The following is an 18470-nucleotide window of genomic DNA, read 5'->3' as shown; positions in this document are numbered from 1 at the left end:
ATGGACATTCAAGCAATTGTCACAGACTCAGCACGTTACATGACGAAATGTGTCACATCGTTGCAGGTCCTTTTTGGAGAGCACGTTGCCCATGTTCAATGCTGGGCCCACAAACTAGCTTTGGTAGGCAATTGCTTTTCCATTGGACTGAAAGAAGTAAATGAGGCTGTAGTAAAGGTGAAAACTGCGTTTCTTAATACACGGAAAAGGAAACATCATTATTTGCAGTATCTATCAGAACATACAACTAAAGCTGCAAATTTGTTTCCAATGCCAGTAACAACACGCTGGAACTTGTGGTTCAGAGCAGTGTTTTAGTTGGCAGAATATTTGGTTGACATTGTTAATTTCTTCAAGCTAGATGAAATGAAGGCTATCAACAATAGTGGTATTCACTATGTAGCTGGTGTTTCAGAAAAAGATGTGGCAATTGTTCTTGCTCAGTGCATATTTGTGAAAACTCACGCAGCTGATATTGTAAGCCTTCTCACAAAGCTTGAAGGTTCGCAGTACCCGACAGCACATTCCCTTTACGGGTATTTGAGTGATTTACTGAAAGGCTTCGAGGGCACATCAAAAGGTGTATTTGACTCCCCTTTTGAAACTTTCATGTCAGAATCATCTCTTACGACAAGCGACAAAGCACAAGTGAAACATAAATGTCAAAACTCATCAGCTCTTGCAATGACCAAACTTCAAAGTCTGATGAACAGTGATCCAAGTGCACACATCTTCAAAGCCATTAGCAAGCTGTTTAGTCCCAAAAACATTTTGCTAAATGAAACAAAAAGTGTTTTGTCTGTTTTTGACAACATCCCTGCATTTAATGGTGTGGACAATTCAGTTAGGTACAAAGGCTACGAATTCCTTAAAGAAGCTGTTCAGGATGCTGTCAAACATGAAAATGAACCGGATGTAGCAAAATTGCTGATGGCTTTGGGAGTGGAACATGAAGTATTCACAAAGGCAGCACTTAAGGCCATTTGGCTGCCCACCAACAATGTTGACAGCGAACGCCTTCTTAGTCACTACAATTTGGTGGTTACTGACAGGAGACAAAATTTAAAAGAAGAGAATATAGAAACATTTACCATGCTTTAATTTTATAGCTAATTTTGAGTGTTTGCAAGTAGATAAAACAATGACAATATTTACTTAGCTGGTGAAATGGTTGCATCTGTACTCTGTGTGTGTTGTTTTATACTCATTGTTTTTAGTTTTGTGAATTCAACAGTTTTTCGAATGTATCAACTCTTCATCCTTAACGAAAAAAAAAAGGTAAATATCATACAAAAATAACACCTATTTTCAATGAAAATAACACCTATTTCCAAGAAAAATAACACATATTTCTTAAAAAAATAAAACCTACATTTTCAGGTCTCTACCCATTGTAAATTATTTCACACTTTACAATATATATTTTCATATTCCTGCAAGATGTTTTACATTTAGTAGCAGTTCAGTATAAAGTTCTTTCATTGCTGTGTATTATGAAGTAAGTCATAACTACAGCAAAACCACTTATTTGCACTTTTCATGGGGATAAAGTAAAAAAGTGTAAAAAGCGGGAAAGTGTAAATAAAGGGAAAAGTATAAAAAGGAGTACAGTTTACCTTATTTAGAATTTTTTTTCTTTTTGTTTAATAGCACATACTATAATGCAGGTACAAACACACTAACAACAAATTTTACTTTAGTATTTAATCAATTATTAATTTACCACATTTGACAAAAATAAAAAAAGAATGAAAGCCAATATGTTTTTCTGATTACTTCCTAACAAAAAAATCTGAAATTTTCTTCTGCTTGCTTTTTTGGCTGTTTAAGGAGATTATTTGCCTCTCCAAATTATAAATACAATTGCAACTGGCAGGGTTTATAAAAAATACGGGCTACATACACATTGCTCACAGTAAAAAAATTAAAAAAAAAGGCCGCAAATTGATTAAAATTTACCGTCAATAGCGCGCCGTACGCAGAGAAAGGTCATTGTACTCGGTCAGCTGCTGTAACGACGCGGCGGCGCATGCGCACTCTATGCTCCGCCCAGACTCATGACCTGCCATCAGCAGCCAGCCAATAGATGCGAGCTTAACGGAAAAAAATATAAGCTCCACCTCCCGTGTACCAATTTTATCCAGTTCTAATACCAGTTGATTGGTATACGCACCAGTTTTCTCGCTGCCGTGACATGTTCAAGTTTACGTTTATCGTGATGTCTTGTTACCAATAATTTATTATTTACGATCCCCAGAAATAAATGGTTAGTTTAAAAAATATGTGTCAAATGTACAATACTTCCGAAATTATAAAAGATGTATAAAGCAGTTACCAAGACTTCGCTCATTTTATCTTGTGAAGTTTATGTCTCGTACCAGTATTTCGGCTAAGTTGTGACATAAATACAGTATCAGGACTTACAAGCAGCCATGTTTGTACATTCGTGAGTTTACGTTTTTTCCTCGTGCATTTTAGATTGTCTTCTATAATTACTCGTACTTTTACACGCCTAGGCTTAAATTATTACATGGTTAGAAATAAAAGCAACTTTTCATGTTATGAAATATGTATATTTTGCGATTTAAAATGTTCATTGCCGACTATAAACATTACGTTAATTCACAATGTTTTTAGGCCTACTAGCTCCACTGTATTTTCTGGTTGTTTACAGTTGTTACTTGACGTAAATAGCGGGATGGATTCGATTTTTGAGACGTAATTCGCGGGAAAGTATTGTATTGGACTAAATGGGAACTAACCGGGACCTGAAGAATATAGTGCAAATAACGGGAAAACGTAAATAACGGTAACGTAAATAAGGGGTTTCGCTGTATAGTTCACTCTAGTTGCGCTGTGGGACTGTAGTGGGCTGCAGTGGGCTCTGTGTGCTTGTGGGGGTGTTCGCAGGGTGAAGGTCAGACACGCAGAGCAGCAGGAGAACCGGCCTGACAACTGGGGGGTCGCGCCCCCGCCCCAGCGCGCCAGCCCTGGTATCAAGAGGCTCAGCGCCAAACAGCACTACTTGTCCGTGGCCCGCTACGTCGCCGGCCAGAGCACCAATGTGACCAGGTGAAGCATGTGTGACCCTTACACTGGGCACACAGAGATCTTCCTTCAGAATCATGTCTCACTGCAATTGAGAGCTAAACAGTCAGTGTTTTCATATTTCAAACTATTTGTATAGCTGAATCCCATTCTGTATTGCTGTCTGTCACAGAACTGTAAATTAAGTTATTTAATTTAGTTGTCTTCCCACGTCCCTCACCCTCACTAGTACCTGTACATAAAGTAGGTGATGAAAGTACATAATGTCATAAAGTTGATTCCTTAAATATAATCTTGGTTGATTTCCATTTCAGTTATAAATTTGGAATTGGTTTCTCCAATTATACAAATTACCTTCTTCTTTTCCTACTCAAACTTTTTCCACAAATTATTTAACAAACATAAGTTGTTCAAATTTTTCCCTCTATTAATACTTATGCCACAATAAATGGTAAATTAATCAATAAACACACAAATTTTATTCAATAATCTCCTAACAAACACATTTACTCTGCCAATGTTTACATTATGCTGTACCACAGAATATTTAATGTCATTCTTGCTTTTAAGTATGCTATGTGGTTAGAAATCTTAAATTTTGTTCTTTTCAGTCATGTTACAAAATACTGCAATTGTATGCAATGCAAGCAAAGGCATTCAGGATAAATGAAAGTTGCTGCCTGTACAGCATATGAGTGTTGACCAACAAACTACAACTCTACACTAGTATTACATATGAGAGTCATCCTGAAAGTCTGTACAGTTGTCATTGTTCATGATAGAGATGGTGATTTATAGCATTAAAAATAATATTTAGCATTTTTTAGCATTTTTAAAAACAAGATTTAGCCAATTCTCTCTTTTTACATTACTGAAGAAAAGTATATTTTTAAAATGCATTAATTAATACACACATTAATTATTAACAACCACAGAAATACAGATTTAGCACTTATGAGTGCAATAAATTGAATACTTAAAATTACAATAAATATTTTTTAGCCGTGTTCATGGCCATAGTTTATGTAGAGTGCACAAATAATGTTATTGAAACTCGTTTTTTTCCAATTTATTTTCGTTTTTTCAATTTTTACCTTCTTTTGGTTTTCGATCATGCCAGAAACCGTTGCTTGCCGTTTTACCAACTTTTTTTCTTCATCCAATTTCTCAGTGAATCTTTTTTTTTTGCAGCCTGATGTCCCTCAGATTTAATGTGCTTTTCAAATAATTACATCTTTTTTTTTTCCACTCCAGACTGCGATTACATAAGTTGCACAGTAAAATATTTGTATAACTTTCGTAGAACTGTTCACTTTTGTATTCATTTATGCGATCGCGAATGGAAATTACGTTTCGTCCCATTTTTACCACGAGAAATAACAGTATTAAACACATTCACGAGTATGCACGTATTTGTAAACACACCACCTTCCACAGACTACACAAGAACGCGGCTTTCACGTGAAACACAGCCAGACTTAGCGCGGCGAAGCAGAGATGTCGCATTATGGTGGCCTAAAAACTTGTACTCTGCAAGATGACAAACAATCTTCCAGCTAGTTGTTCTTTGCTTTGTTTACAATCGCGAGGCATGGATGGCCATTCTTCATTCAATATTTACGAACAATAGTTGTTGTGAATGATGTGACAATAAGATACTTGTGCTGAATACGGTGTTTTCTTGTGTAATCGTCGCACATTTTATTATAAAATAAAGTTTGAAAAGTAGGGGTGCGAAGATTATGCGGAAATTTTTTTTTTTGTTAGGTAAAGTTATTCATAAAATCAAAACCCGTCATGGAAAGTACGTTTATTTAAAAAAAAGGTGGAGTATACAAGAGCACACCAAACAATCTATATTAATAATTCCTTAAACAAAAACCTTTCTTCAACTTTAAATAGAAAAACGAAAAATCTAACGCGAACGCAAGCCACTTGAATCTGACGTGAACTAACGTGTCGTAGTACACACTTACCACGATAGAATGCGGGCTATCAAATGTAGTTAACTTGGCACCTGACAGAGAGCGCGCGTTGTATGCACTCGGCGAGATATCAGTATCGCGCGCTCTATATGGGAAGCAACATAACCAAACATGAATGATGCGCTGGCTACATTTTTATAAGCGGTACGCCGCGGTAACGCAGACGATCAGATAAAGGAAATAAAGTTTAAAAAGTCTTTAAAAGAAAATTTACACGTCAGACAACTTTGTATTTCCGGTAATTAAATAAAGTGGTAATGACCGCAATTAAATTTTATATTATACCTACACCGCGGTGTCGCAGACGATCAGATAAAGGAAATAACGTTTAAAAAGTCTTTATAAGAAAATTTACTCGTCAAAAACTTAGTATTTTTCCCTTAATTTATTAAGTAAGTGGTAATGACCGAATAAATATTAGATTTATACTTTAAAATACATCGTTTTATAAGGAAGATACCTACACAAAGCGCTCGGCATCTACTAGCGAGAACAAAAACATCATGCGACGTTTACGCGAGAAGTTTTTTTATCCGAATTTTGACAGCCTAAAATATGGTTGCGACGATTACGCGCGTGCGAAGATTATGCAATAAAACACGGTACGCCATAAAATGATGGTTTCTTTTGATACTGAACTGAAACGAAATACAATCGGTAAATAAATTGTGTAGAGTGAAGACGAATCTACGTTTTTTACCTTGATTTCGCATTTATCTCGGAATAGTCTAGATTTCGCATTTTAAAAAATATAATTTAGCATATTTTCGCATCTATTACGTGAAAACGAAAAATCACCATCCCTACTCATGTACCTAAGCTGTCTGTCTGCCGCCCTGTTGTTATGGACACTCACTGTATTGCCTGCCGGCCGTTGTTCCAGGGGCGGGCAAGAATGGGCAGAGGAGCAGGGCCTGAAAATCCGCGGGCTGGACGCAGGGCTGTGGTTGGCCCGCCCTAACGCTGACCCTCTGGTGTCGGCCAAGAAGCACTACCTGGGGCAAACGCGCTACATCGCGGGCCATGGCACCAAGCTGCGCGACCTGACTGGGGGAGGTGCGTAACCCTCGTTCCAGTTTGCCTCAGCCCGCCAGTGGAACATGTTCAGTCATTGATGTCAAGATTGGCATTGCCATTGCAAGTGATATATTTACAGTATACATTTTAGTAGGGATGTGCGAAAGTGACTTCATTCACACTAAATGAAAGTGAAAGAAAATTTATTAAGTTTCGCGAAAGTGAAACGAAAATGAATTTTTGTATGAGATAAATCTATTCTTAATGAAAGTTAAGCGAAATTTTTTAATTAACAAAGAAAAAAAGTGCTCCAAAATTTGCTCTTCAGTAATAAATTCTATTACATAAATCATTTTGGTGCCTTTTGATGTATCTAAAAATGTGGGCCATTCTCCCATAAGTGTAAATTTTCAGTCCCTGGAATTTTATATTGTTCATATTAGTTAAGCATAAATGGTTATGTTCTTAAATTATTTTGTTGTGTGTGTTTTTATTATTTTTATGACATTTTTAAAGTCAGAGTAAATAACTTTGGCTACAGGAAAATTTTAAGAACCCAAAAGTCACTACTGTCCCTTGTCCCCAACCCAAAATAATGAATGTTAAGTCCTGTTACAAGTGTAATTTATAAAATTCCGTATTTACTTGTGTATAGCGCGCCCTCGTGTATAGCGCGCACCACGATTTTTGCAACAAATTCCAAAGGAAAAAAAAATTGAAATTTTTTTTCCCATAAATAAATTTTACTAACATTTTGTGGTACCTGATTATTTAAATTGATGTGTGGTGATGCGTTAGGAAAATACTTAAACTCTGCTGTGTAGACGGAAGATAATGAAGCGCTGTATCGTCACAACTGGTACGTGGACGGGAGGGAGGGAGGCGTGCCGTGCTACGTTGCTAAGCTGGCGCGGAGAACTAGATGACTCACCGGTCGCTGCTGGGATGAGGAATGGAGGAAGCGAAGAAAGAGGGCTGGGGGGGGGGGGGGGGGAACTGGTTACAACATTCTCTCTCTCTCTCTCTCTCTCTCTCTTTTTTTTTACTAGCTTCTGAGCTGGCTTTCTGTAAAGGGAAGAGGTCTAAAAATAAACAAGAGACCATGATGTGCGAGCTTGCGCGCGCACGTGTGTGTGTGTGGGTGTGGGTGTGTGCTGTGAGCGTGTGTGTGTGTGTGCGCGAGAGACTAGGTTGTGAGTCTGTGTGTGTGTGTGTGAAAGAGAGGCCTTGTTGCTTGTGCGTATGTGTGGGGGCTGGCCAGAAACGTCACCCGTCAGTTAACGACTTCCACTCCTCCTCCCCGCCCCCTCACTTTTTTTTCCGTGTATAGTGCCTACACCTTATTTTTTTCCTTTACTTGAGGGGAAAAAAGGGCGCGCTATACACGAGTATATACGGTAATACAGAAAACATTTTTTTTTCTAAAATTAATCATTGTAAAAGATAATACAATAATGTCCACTTACTAGTAAAATTTTTTTGTAATTTATTTGGGTTTATTGAACTGCTGTCCCTTGTTTGTATAGTCACTACTGTCCCTATGTAAATAGTTCCTCAAATACTCACCAGGGATGCTTCATTAGCCTTGACCACAGCAGTTTCAAGTGCATGAAGCAATATTGTTTGTTGCAAGAAACACAATTCATGGTTGTTATGTTTCACAGCAATTTTATCATCTTTAAAATGTATTAAAAGGTAAGAGTATGTTTATTATTGTCACTACTGTCCCTAATGGTTATTTATGTATTAGTGTTTATTGGTATACAAATATTTTAGTTGCATGAAACAGATTTGTTTTCTGTTTACCAAAGGTCTTACTGTCTTTCCTAGTAAATTCTAACCTATTTAAAAGTGGCCATTTTAATAATATTGTCATTACTGTCCCAGTCACTACTGTCCCTTAAAAGCAACTGTTGTCATGGGGACAGTGGTGACAACAACAGGACAGTAGTGACTTCTGCATATATGTTAATTAGTATTTTTATGTAACTATGTATGTTACAATTATTATTTTTTTTAGGAAATAAATAAAATGGTTTAATTGCAAATGGAAATTTGACATCTAAATACATGTGAAACTGGTTTTCAAAGGTGACATGGATCTTTTTGACTATAATTAGGGCCTGGAATTTTTCGCGATCGCGAATTTTGCGAAAATTCGCGCAAATTTCGCATGAAAACGCGAAAAGTAAGTACATTCGCGAAAACCACAACATTTCTATATTACACTGCGAATATATCCCCGAAAAGTACCATTACAGTACAATCCCGCCGATGCGACCCCCTCTGATGCGTCCATTCCGTTTATACGACCGTTTTTTGAGAAACCGTGAAAAATTTGAGCAGAGAAAGTAAAAAATTTGATTAAAATCGGCTGAAAAACAAGTCTGTTACACTTGGTTGGGCACTGTGTGTTCACGTTTATCTTGGCGAGAGCTGTACTGTAAGCAGGCAGGCATACAAACGACGGCTAAAAATAGATACCACCCCTCTAGACTGTTCACGTGGCAGTGTCTAGCCGAGCTCGGCGCGTCCACTATCTCACGAAAAGCCGTCTCAGCTGTCATGTTATCTTACCCTCCGGCAAGAAAAGCCGCTGTGGTAGCTTCTGCGAGAGCGTAAGAAACTCTTCTGGCCACTCCCAGAGCCACAAACCATGTAAAAACACTCCCACCCCCCCCCCCCCCCCCCCCCTTCACTTTCCCAACTAATATTTCAACACATTCCCTCCCTTATTTCAACCTTCTGCGTGAGAAACTGTCAGCATCCTCCTCCCCCCCCTCCCACACTGCGTGCGACAAAAGCCAGGTTGTATAGTCAATTCTCGGTAAAATAAATATTTTTATGGGCTTATACGACTTTCCTTCGCCGTTAATAAATACTTTATAAGTTTAAGTTATTATGATACAATTTGTTTATTAGTCACACAGCAGTATGTGCTGAAAAATCACTAATACCTCGAATTTTATTGAATAAAAAAATTTAGCAGGGCCGTAAATATATTTATTTTACTGCATAGTTACTTTTCCATCTGCATTCCAACGTGCTTTTTTTCCTTTTTTTTTTACGCTGTGAAGGGACGTGGGAAAGATAATTGCTTGAGCTGTCAAAATAAACATCGCTGACGGCAGGGCGGGAGCGCATCCTGTCGGTCTGTCGCTGTGATTATCTACTCCAAAAACATGTCACAGCATTTCAGGATAGCATTGCTCTTATATCTTGCGTTTATAGCCGAATGTTTTCTACCTGATCCACACAAGTTCCTTCGACACGTAGAACGAAAATAACCACCAGCTGGCTAGCATAGCCGAATTCGCGTGACGCGAATTCACTTAGCGTGAGTATTTATCGGAACCCATTGTTCGGGGTATGCGAGTCCGAGGTGTAATATGAATTTAAAAAGTTGTCTTTTTTACACCATAGACTAAGTTTCATGGGAAAGAAAATATTCCATTGACAAACACCTAAAGTCGGCTAAGCATGTGGCATTGGCAGCCGAAAAAAAAAGAAAATTTGTAGTTGCAAACATCTATAGCAACGTGTCTGTTTTGTGTAACTGTTTTAGATTTAATTGGCTGTTATTATGCATATTAGTCTATTCTTAGTATACATGGATTGTTTATTAAATATGTTAACTATTATATTCCTTAACTGCACAATTTAGTCAACATTTAAAATATCGGTAAAATTTCCATTGCATAACGAAAATACTAGGAATGTGCGAAAGTGACTTTATCCACACGAAATGAAAGTGAAAGAAAATTTATCAAGTTTCGCGAAAGTGAAACGAAAATGAATTTTTCTATGAGATAAATATATTCTTAACGAAAGTTAAGCAAAATTTTTTAATTAACAAAGAAAAAAAGTGCCCCAAAATTTGCTCTTCAGTAATAAATTCTATTACATAAATCATTTTGGTACCTTTTGATGTATATATAAATATTACTATTTAATAAAATCAACATCCGCCCTAGACCACACAACACAGCCCCATGTCACTCGTAAATTTCAAGAATCAATCCAGATCTTTCAGCGCACAGACTATTTCCTTTACAGTCGTAATTTCGCAGTCTATGATAATATATTTATCACGTGCATGGTACTGATGAAAAAATACGTGAATACTGCGGAACGGCCGCCATATTGCACCACTGTCACACATGGCTAGCTCAGGAAGCTGTAAACTAGGCAATGGACATGGTCAAAACAAAACATAACAAATGGTTGCTGCCAAGTGGTCATTACATGCAGTGACTTGTTGACCTTTTTGTCTAATTGGCTGTATATTATGAGGATTTTATATGCCAGTCAGAGTATGTAAAATTTAAATAAAGCAGACGACAATGTTTTTGTTTGGCTGTGCGCGAATAAAAGTAGGTACGTTCTTTGTTTATGTGTATACGGTAAATACTAAATAGTGTACTAACAGTTCTGGAATGTATGTTTTACGAATATAGTACCTACACTACTTTTTGAAAGCAAATGAATCAGGTAATTTTTCAAATATTGCATGATTTTGTTTTGATACCTAGGCCTACTGTAATCACGGTTGAATTTTGTTTACTTTATCTGCCATGTTTGTTCAAATTATGATTTTACCGTATTTTCATTAACGTGAGTTTTTTTCATCACCACGTAAATTAATCTTAATGGAAATCTTTTTTCTAATTAATGTCTTTATATGATTTGCATATGTTATTACATTATTAGTAATAACAAGCAAATCACATAAAGACATTACAGTAGAATCTCAGTGCTAAGTACTTACAGGTACCTCAAGTTTTTGTACTTAGCACTGAAACATGCATACATATCTTTACAAAGAGAAAAAAATATATAAAAAAATAGCTACAGGAGAGCCGCAATGCCATATGTATTCGCAACTGCGACTTGCTTTTTTCCCCGTGTCTAGTTCTCTGAGTATATCCACTTTTTCCTTAAGCGTGAATTGCTTTCGTTTCTTTTTATCTCCAGGATCATTCATATTGTAGCACAAATACAATGCGGTGTTTAAATAACGTAACCTGAAAATAAACTCAACAATAACAATAAACAATCCCGGCACAGACATCAAACAGTATTTTTAGCGTAGCGTAACACTTTTGTCTAAATAATTAATACTTCTCTCAAACCTCCGTCTTTCGATGTATCGAATGGTGTTGTGTTGCTCACGTCGCATACTACGTACGGTATAATCTATGGTTGTGCGCGCAACTGTTTGTTAACTTTGTTTTGAGAATTTAGAGGTTAGAAAATACGTTGCGTTGGTATTTGTGTATCTTTGTTCTACTACATTAATCATTTAGCTGGAAATTTATTTACCAGTATAAGTAAATTTTGGTGTAGTAATGCCACGCTACTAGTAGAATTTATACGTTATAGTGAAAATGATACTTTAAACTGAAACCGTTTTGCATGGCGAAGATACGATTTTTGGCGGGGACTTAAAAAAAATTCGTTAAGTGAAATATACTTTATAATAAGGAACGTTATTGTACCGGTATTATACTGTACATTTTTATTAAATTACGATTTCTTTTTCAACTAGAACAAACGAACTTCGGTAAGCTATTGAACTTTCGTTTGGCTCGAAATATTTCGCTAAAAACGAACTTCGACAGATGAAATTCTTACCGAAATCGAAAATGAAAGTAGCAAAATTTCGATTTCGGTATCGGTATACCGAACATTCGCACAACCCTAGAAAATACCAACTTTAAACCACCGCTTTTTGCATACTGAAAACACCGAAATTTTCCAGGCCCTAACTATAATGCACCTTCAACAAGTTTGGGGATCACATCTAATCAGCAAGTAAAAAAAGGGAAAGCAAAAGTGCAATCAGATACCATAAACAATGACATTAGGCCTACTTCTGATGTGCCATTGTGCCATAGTACAAAAGTGTTATGCAACAAGATATCATCTGCAAAAAAAGTAAGAAGATAACAACAGAAGAAAAATGTTTGAAAGAACTGGAGAAAAAAAGAAAGCAAAGGGAAAGAATGAAACAGGATCCTGAGGCAAGAGAAAGATTTAGACAAAGAGAGAGAGAGAGATATTTACCAGACAAGAAAGCAGAAAGGCAAAATAATGTTAATCACAGATTTATCGCCTAGAGAGAAGCGACAAAGGAGGAAAGACTGGAGAGAAAGGCAAAGAAAAAGCAGACAAACTAAGAAAGCTCATGATGAAGTGGTAGCTTTTCTAGAGACTTCGTCACTAACACCACCACCAATTCAAGACAGAACAATTCCCAACAAGAGAAGGCAATCGGGCAGGAAAAAAGTAAGGAAGAATAGAAGTGCAGTGTATCGAGCTCTTAAAAGAAGTGAGAAAGATGTTGATAAATACATGAGGAAGGCAGAGAAACTAAAGAAACGACTTCAAAGAATCAAGGTACAAAATAATACAATGGGTTCTCCATCACCAAATTCTAAAGTGTAGAAAATGCTAAAATCAGGCACCCAGAAAGACATTAAAAAAAACTGCTTTTTGGTGAAGTACTTATGTCTGAGCTATCCAACACTGCAAAACATTCTACAGAGAAAGATAAGAGACGCCTCACAAATATTGTTTCTGGTAAAATTATAAAAAAATACAGACTTTTACACGAAACAGGATTTCTCAGTGTTCGACAGAGACTTCATATAGGAAGACAACCTGTCAAAAGAAAACAAAAACAAAATGCAATGTCGCAACAAACAAAATATATGGTTTGTAGATTTTATGAGGAAGATGTCAACAGCTCTATGACACCTGGTAAAAAGGAGTTTGTCACAAAGAACAAAACCAAAAAGAAAAAAAGAGTTCTTCTAGATTCATTGAAAAATTTACATAGGAAATTTAATCAAACTAAACCAAACAACATTAGCATATCATATGCAACCTTCTGTAAACTGAAACCGTTTTGGGTTGTTCATCCTCAAGTGTCCGACAGGGATACTTGTTTATGCACAAAACATGCAAACTACCAATTTTTGATAGATAAGCTACACTATCATAAACTGCTGAAAGTCAAAAATGTCAGTGACGTGAGCAACATTGTTTGTTGTAGTAAACTTTCCAAAGAATGTATGTACCGAGAATGCAGTCGTTGTGAAAATAAGGCTTTGCCCATAGAAACAGTAGAAAGCAAACTGTCGGAACAGACATTTTATTATCAATGGACTCCAAAAACCGAAGAACGAATTGACAAAAATGGGAAAACTATAAACGTTAAATTAACAAAGAAAAAAAAAATTGTTTGTGACATCCAACAGCTCATTGCAAAAGCTCAAGAAAACTTAGCAAGTTTTCTAAAGCACACATTCAATTGGTGGCATCAATTTTCTACACTTAAGAAGCTTAAAACATCACTTAATGCAAATGAAATTCTTGTTGTCATTGAGTTTTCGGAAAATTACGTTTGCAAGTGTAATGAAGAAGTTCAGAGTGCACATTTTGGAGCCTCTTAAGATCAGGTTACACTACACACAGGTGTAATTTACTTTCACAAGGAAGTTAAAGAAACCAGTAATGTAGTTACACAAAACCAAGATGGTTATTCTGTGATGTCTTTTTGTACAATATCCGAGTGTTTGAGGCATGATGCCTGTGCCGTATGGGCCCATGTGCATAGGATACTACAGGTTGTTCAAGATGAGTTTCCAGATGTCAACACAGTACACTTTCAAAGTGATGGGCCAACAACTCAATATAGGAACAGAACTAATTTTTTTCTTCTGACTTATTTTGCACGCAAATTCCAACTAGAAAATGTTACATGGAACTTTACTGAAAGTGGACATGGAAAGGGTCCAGCAGATGGAATAGGGGGAGTTTTAAAGAACACAGCAGATCAGGCCGTAGCATATGGAACAGACATAATAGATGCTAAAAGATTGTTGCAAACATTATCAAATTGCAATCTTAATATCAAACTTTTTGAAGTAGAAGAAACAGATATAACAAATGTTGATGAAATAAAACTGAGTAGTTCTTGTATTCCAGTACCTAATACAATGAAACTACACCAAGTTACATGGAATAAAAATGATCCTTCAAAGCTACAGATACGATACTTGAGTTGTTTCATGTGCGCTACCAACAAAGAATGCAAACATTTTAGCTTAAATCCCTCATCTGTAGATTTACTTCATCACTCTTTGGTTGCAAGTATCCTTTTACAAAGCATTATATGTAGGGGTGTGCGGGAATAGGTTTTTGTACTGCGGGAAATTTTTGGGAAAAAATAAATTATTCCCGTGGGAAACGGGACGGGATCAGGAAAATTAAAGAAAAAGCAATTTTTTAATTCTAATATGAGAAGATGGCCATTTAAACATTTCTTGCAAAGTTAGTTGTTTTTTTTTGCTGCTATTTCTTTTGTCTGCTTCACTTGCCCTTTTTTCAGTGGCGACTTCATATTTTTTAGCATCCTCAAATTCTTTTTTTATAGAGGGATGTTTATTGAGATGTCTTAGTAATCCAGACGTGCTACCATGCTTGCATCTTAGAAATTTTTCACACGAGACACACTTTGTCAGGGATTTACTGTCTGTCAGACGTTCAAAATACTTCCAAACACTTTTAGTTTTACAAGTAACAAGCTGATCGGTTGCGACCTCCATTATTTGTAGGCGGCTAGTTTGTTTTAATATACAACGGCATCGAAAATAGGAACAGATACTTTGCACAAACAAGCCTTAATAACGTAACATCAACCGACAAAGCCCGCCAAACTAAACAGTAAACAACTATTTTTTTTTCTCCCAAAGTAAAATCATAGATGTTTAGATACTCGTGAGCAGTGGTGTAAAACTACGTGATTTCATATTTTATAAATGTGCCAATACAGTTCTCTACATCGCCACTGCTATCAAGTAATGAGAACGGTTACGCTTCGTTATGTAACGCGTCTAGTATTTCTTATATCTTTGGCGAAAAGGTTGGATTGCGCATGTGTTTTGTTTGTGTCTAAGGACACAGTGGTTTTAGGTTAAGTATTCGATGGTGACGGCAATAACGTTATATAACTGACTATTCACGTATCTTGCAAATTTGTACCCTTGAAGAAATATATTTATGAATGCATACAATATTTAAGGTACTCCATGTACGTTTTTTATATTCCAATTAGATATGTGTAAACAATTATCATAATTCACTGCACACCACAGCTGTCGCTATGATCGGCATACGTTTAAAAGATGTTTTGCGTTTAAATAGTACGGAAACTCTTCAAAAATGTACGATTCCATAAAAAATATTGTTGTAAAAACAGTTTGAATTGATAGAAAACATTTTCACATGATTAGTAAACTTTTGTAAATTTTTAAACAATTTCCCGAAAAATTCGGCATTTGGTGAAGCCTATTTTCCCGACTTTTTTCCCGAAGCGTCGGGATCCCGCACACCCCTAATTATATGTAATGTTATTCTCCATGTAAGTAGTTATGTTCTGTTCATATTACATTTGTTTTTAACAACTTCCTGGTTACTATTAAACAGTTCTCTTATTGAGATTGTTGTTCTGTAGTTTAAATGAGAGACACAGTACACAATTTACTTGATTTGCATCACATAATCTATGTATCTGCATTGAGTTATTTTCCTCAATTTTCTGCATTTAGACAATGACTGCAATGGATCAACACTTGTAAATAAATCTAAAAGAAATTACAGTAAAACATCACTTGTTGGAAAATGGGTTGCAGTTATTTATGATGAACAGTGGTATCCAGGTAAGTTCAGCTAAGTAAGAAATAATTAATTAATTTTATTAGTCAAACATAAATAATTTTACAAAAGTTGATTGGGTTTTACAGGCTTAGTTGAAGATGTTGATGGCAACATGGTGACGATCACTTTCATGTCCCGAGCTGGAAAGCGGTTTTATTCGCCTACCAAACAAGACAGTCATGTAGTGCCTGAAGATGAAATCTTGTGTTTGATTGAAGCTGCACCGTGCCCTGTGTCTTCAAGACATTTTACAATCGCAAGTAGAGCTGGGCCGATCACCTATTTTGCAGATCATGCCGATCATCTGCTGCCGATCTTGCCGATCTTCTGAGCCGATTAGAGCCTTTCAAGTACCTCTGATTACACGTTGCTTTTGACGGATCACTATAAACGGTGAAATATTCCCAGACAAAACTACTTTTCATTGACATGATTACTTAAAAATCACGACATAATAAATTTCACGGACTAGCGATTATACAGGTAAGCCCGGAAGGTCTTGTCAAGCTTCTCAGACACCAGCGTGCAGCTGGGTTAAGACCAAGGTCATGTGACGTAACATCTCCCGAGGCTTACTGCGCCTTGGCAGCAGATGGATAAAAATAGTAAACTCCCCATTATTCGTGTTCATTGGGACCCGCCGATGCCCGGATAATTGAAATTCTGTAAAAAAAAAAAAATAAATAAACCCGGATAATCTGTTAACGGTAAGGGCCGCCTTCGAATTGTTGTCTCGGCTTAAAAAAATACGGCACTGCATAGCCATTAGTTCACGGTCATTTACAACAGCCGAAGAGAGAAAGATAAGATCATGCTGACCTTGTACACATAAATTTTGGGTAGCTCCCCACCCCCCTCCACCCCTTCGACCAGCCGAATGCCAGCCAGACACGTCACTCGCCAGGCGCCTGCCGTGCGTTGGCGGGTGGAAAGTAACTCAGCAGCACATCAAACAACATTCAAACAAACGGGAGACGGGAAGCAGAAGTCAGAACATCCCCCTCAAGTTTAAAGAGTGACAAATGTGACAGCTGAAAAGGGGGGGGGGGGGGGGGGGCGACTCAAAGGGTCGGTACAAACAGCGTTGCAGAGTTTGGCGGCCCACGCGATGGCTTGCAGTTTGCCGGCCGCCGGCCAGCGTGACGTTAATTTTAAGCGCTGACAATTTTAGCTTCTCTTTTTTTTTCCTGCACTTTTAAATCGTCCCGGATTATCCGATTCCCGTATTAGCGCGTCACAGATTAACGAGGTTCTACTGTGGGAAACAAAACTCTTCATCAACCAGGTTTTTATACAAAAAAAAGTTAAGCTCTATTTCCCGCTAAACAGTATAAGAATATTAATTTCGCTAAACAAAACTTTCAATAGGCCATATTTAGTGAGAAAAAACTAAATAGATGAATTCCCGAAGAGTAGTTGTTTACTAACCACGAGACTACTAGCGCCATTAATCCGTACGAATTCCGTCGTGCGACGCGCGTCACTCTAATCTCTGGAGTCATATAACCAACCTAAACAACAGTCGCCACTCGCCATTCCGGTAATATTAAACGTAAATGGTAAACAAATACATAGTTTTCGGTTCGTAAATGATAAATAACTTTACAAATAGTATAATGGAAAATTATTTTACCGAAAGTACCGTAAATATACGTGGAAATTGATACTTAGGTATGTAACTGTTCAATGTTTATAAAACTTACGGTATTTGTTTACTTTATTGGTATATTTTTTTTGTGTGTGGTTAGTTTTAAATTATTAAATCCTATTATTTTTCGATGAGTAATCAAATTTTCTTCCCGAAAAGTACTGTAAACAAACATGGAAAGTTGTTAGGTATAGGTAATTATTCAATGTTATAAGTTTGCAGTAGGAGACCAATGATCGGCTCAAATAATCGGCTACGTTTTGCCGATCATTATGATCGGCAAAATTAACAAAATCGGCCGATTATTACGATCGGGGATCGGCATCGGCCCAGCTCTAATCGCAAGTGATGTTGAAATAGACAGAAAATTGCAACATGTTTTAGCTCATTCATAAGTTGATTCTTATTGTACAGGAGCGTAATATTGTACATTTTAACTGCACACAGTTTTTTTTAATACTGGGATAACCAGTAGCTTATTGTGTTTTATTGAACAGCATAAGTGGTACTTTACTTTGTTTTTGGACCTTGATAAATTAAGAAATACCGTGTAACATAAATTTATCAAGTTTTTGTTATTACTTTCGAATGGCTATTTTTTTAAATGTTAATCTCTGCACTTATTCTGTATAACTTATCTATTTCTAATTAAATTATATATTAATATATTAAGACACAATGCTACATATGTAGCAGCAAATAACTATTTACAGTTATATTTATGAGGCCTACTTGAAGGGACAGTAGTGACATATTATAATTTTTTTATTGTATTCAAACTGCTGTTAAAAATTAATTTAACTTTAAAGTTTGCGTCCAGTGCTGGCTCCTATTTTGCAATATATAACGAGTTAAGATATAATCAAAACCAGCATAAAAAACGACTTTTATATATAAAAATTTTATACAGCTAAAATTTACACTTATGGGAGAATGGCCCATGACAAGTTCATAAACTCATGTTTGATGACATGCTAGTAGGATACAATATAACCTCAAATGTCATTTAAAATTTTCTACAGATGACGAACCAATAAAATGCTTGTGTT

At 36.6% G+C, this 18470-nt stretch overlaps 2 protein-coding genes across 21 annotated transcripts in view; both read left to right on the top strand.

The window, feature by feature from the left end:
* Positions 1-18470, top strand: part of LOC134527213 (serine/threonine-protein kinase dyf-5) — a 407519-nt gene that overhangs the window by 255189 nt on the left and 133860 nt on the right. For all 20 annotated transcript variants that reach the window (XM_063359689.1, XM_063359690.1, XM_063359694.1 and 17 more), the window contains 2 exons: positions 2911-3072; positions 5917-6089. In XM_063359689.1, coding sequence (XP_063215759.1) covers positions 2911-3072; positions 5917-6089 — 335 coding nt within the window. The remainder of the gene's footprint in view (positions 1-2910; positions 3073-5916; positions 6090-18470) is intronic.
* On the top strand, positions 8770-16808 carry LOC134527217 (uncharacterized). Its single transcript, XM_063359707.1, has 2 exons — positions 8770-15775; positions 15860-16808. Exon 1 carries the CDS (start codon positions 12560-12562, stop codon positions 13505-13507), a length of 948 nt encoding a protein of 315 aa, XP_063215777.1. The 5' UTR covers positions 8770-12559; the 3' UTR covers positions 13508-15775; positions 15860-16808.

The sequence above is a fragment of the Bacillus rossius genome, chromosome 1 (assembly GCF_032445375.1).
Source record: "Bacillus rossius redtenbacheri isolate Brsri chromosome 1, Brsri_v3, whole genome shotgun sequence".
Classification (NCBI taxonomy): Eukaryota; Metazoa; Arthropoda; class Insecta; order Phasmatodea; family Bacillidae; genus Bacillus; species Bacillus rossius.
Note: the sequence above shows the minus strand (reverse complement) of the source record. Positions and strands in the feature narration are given on the sequence as shown.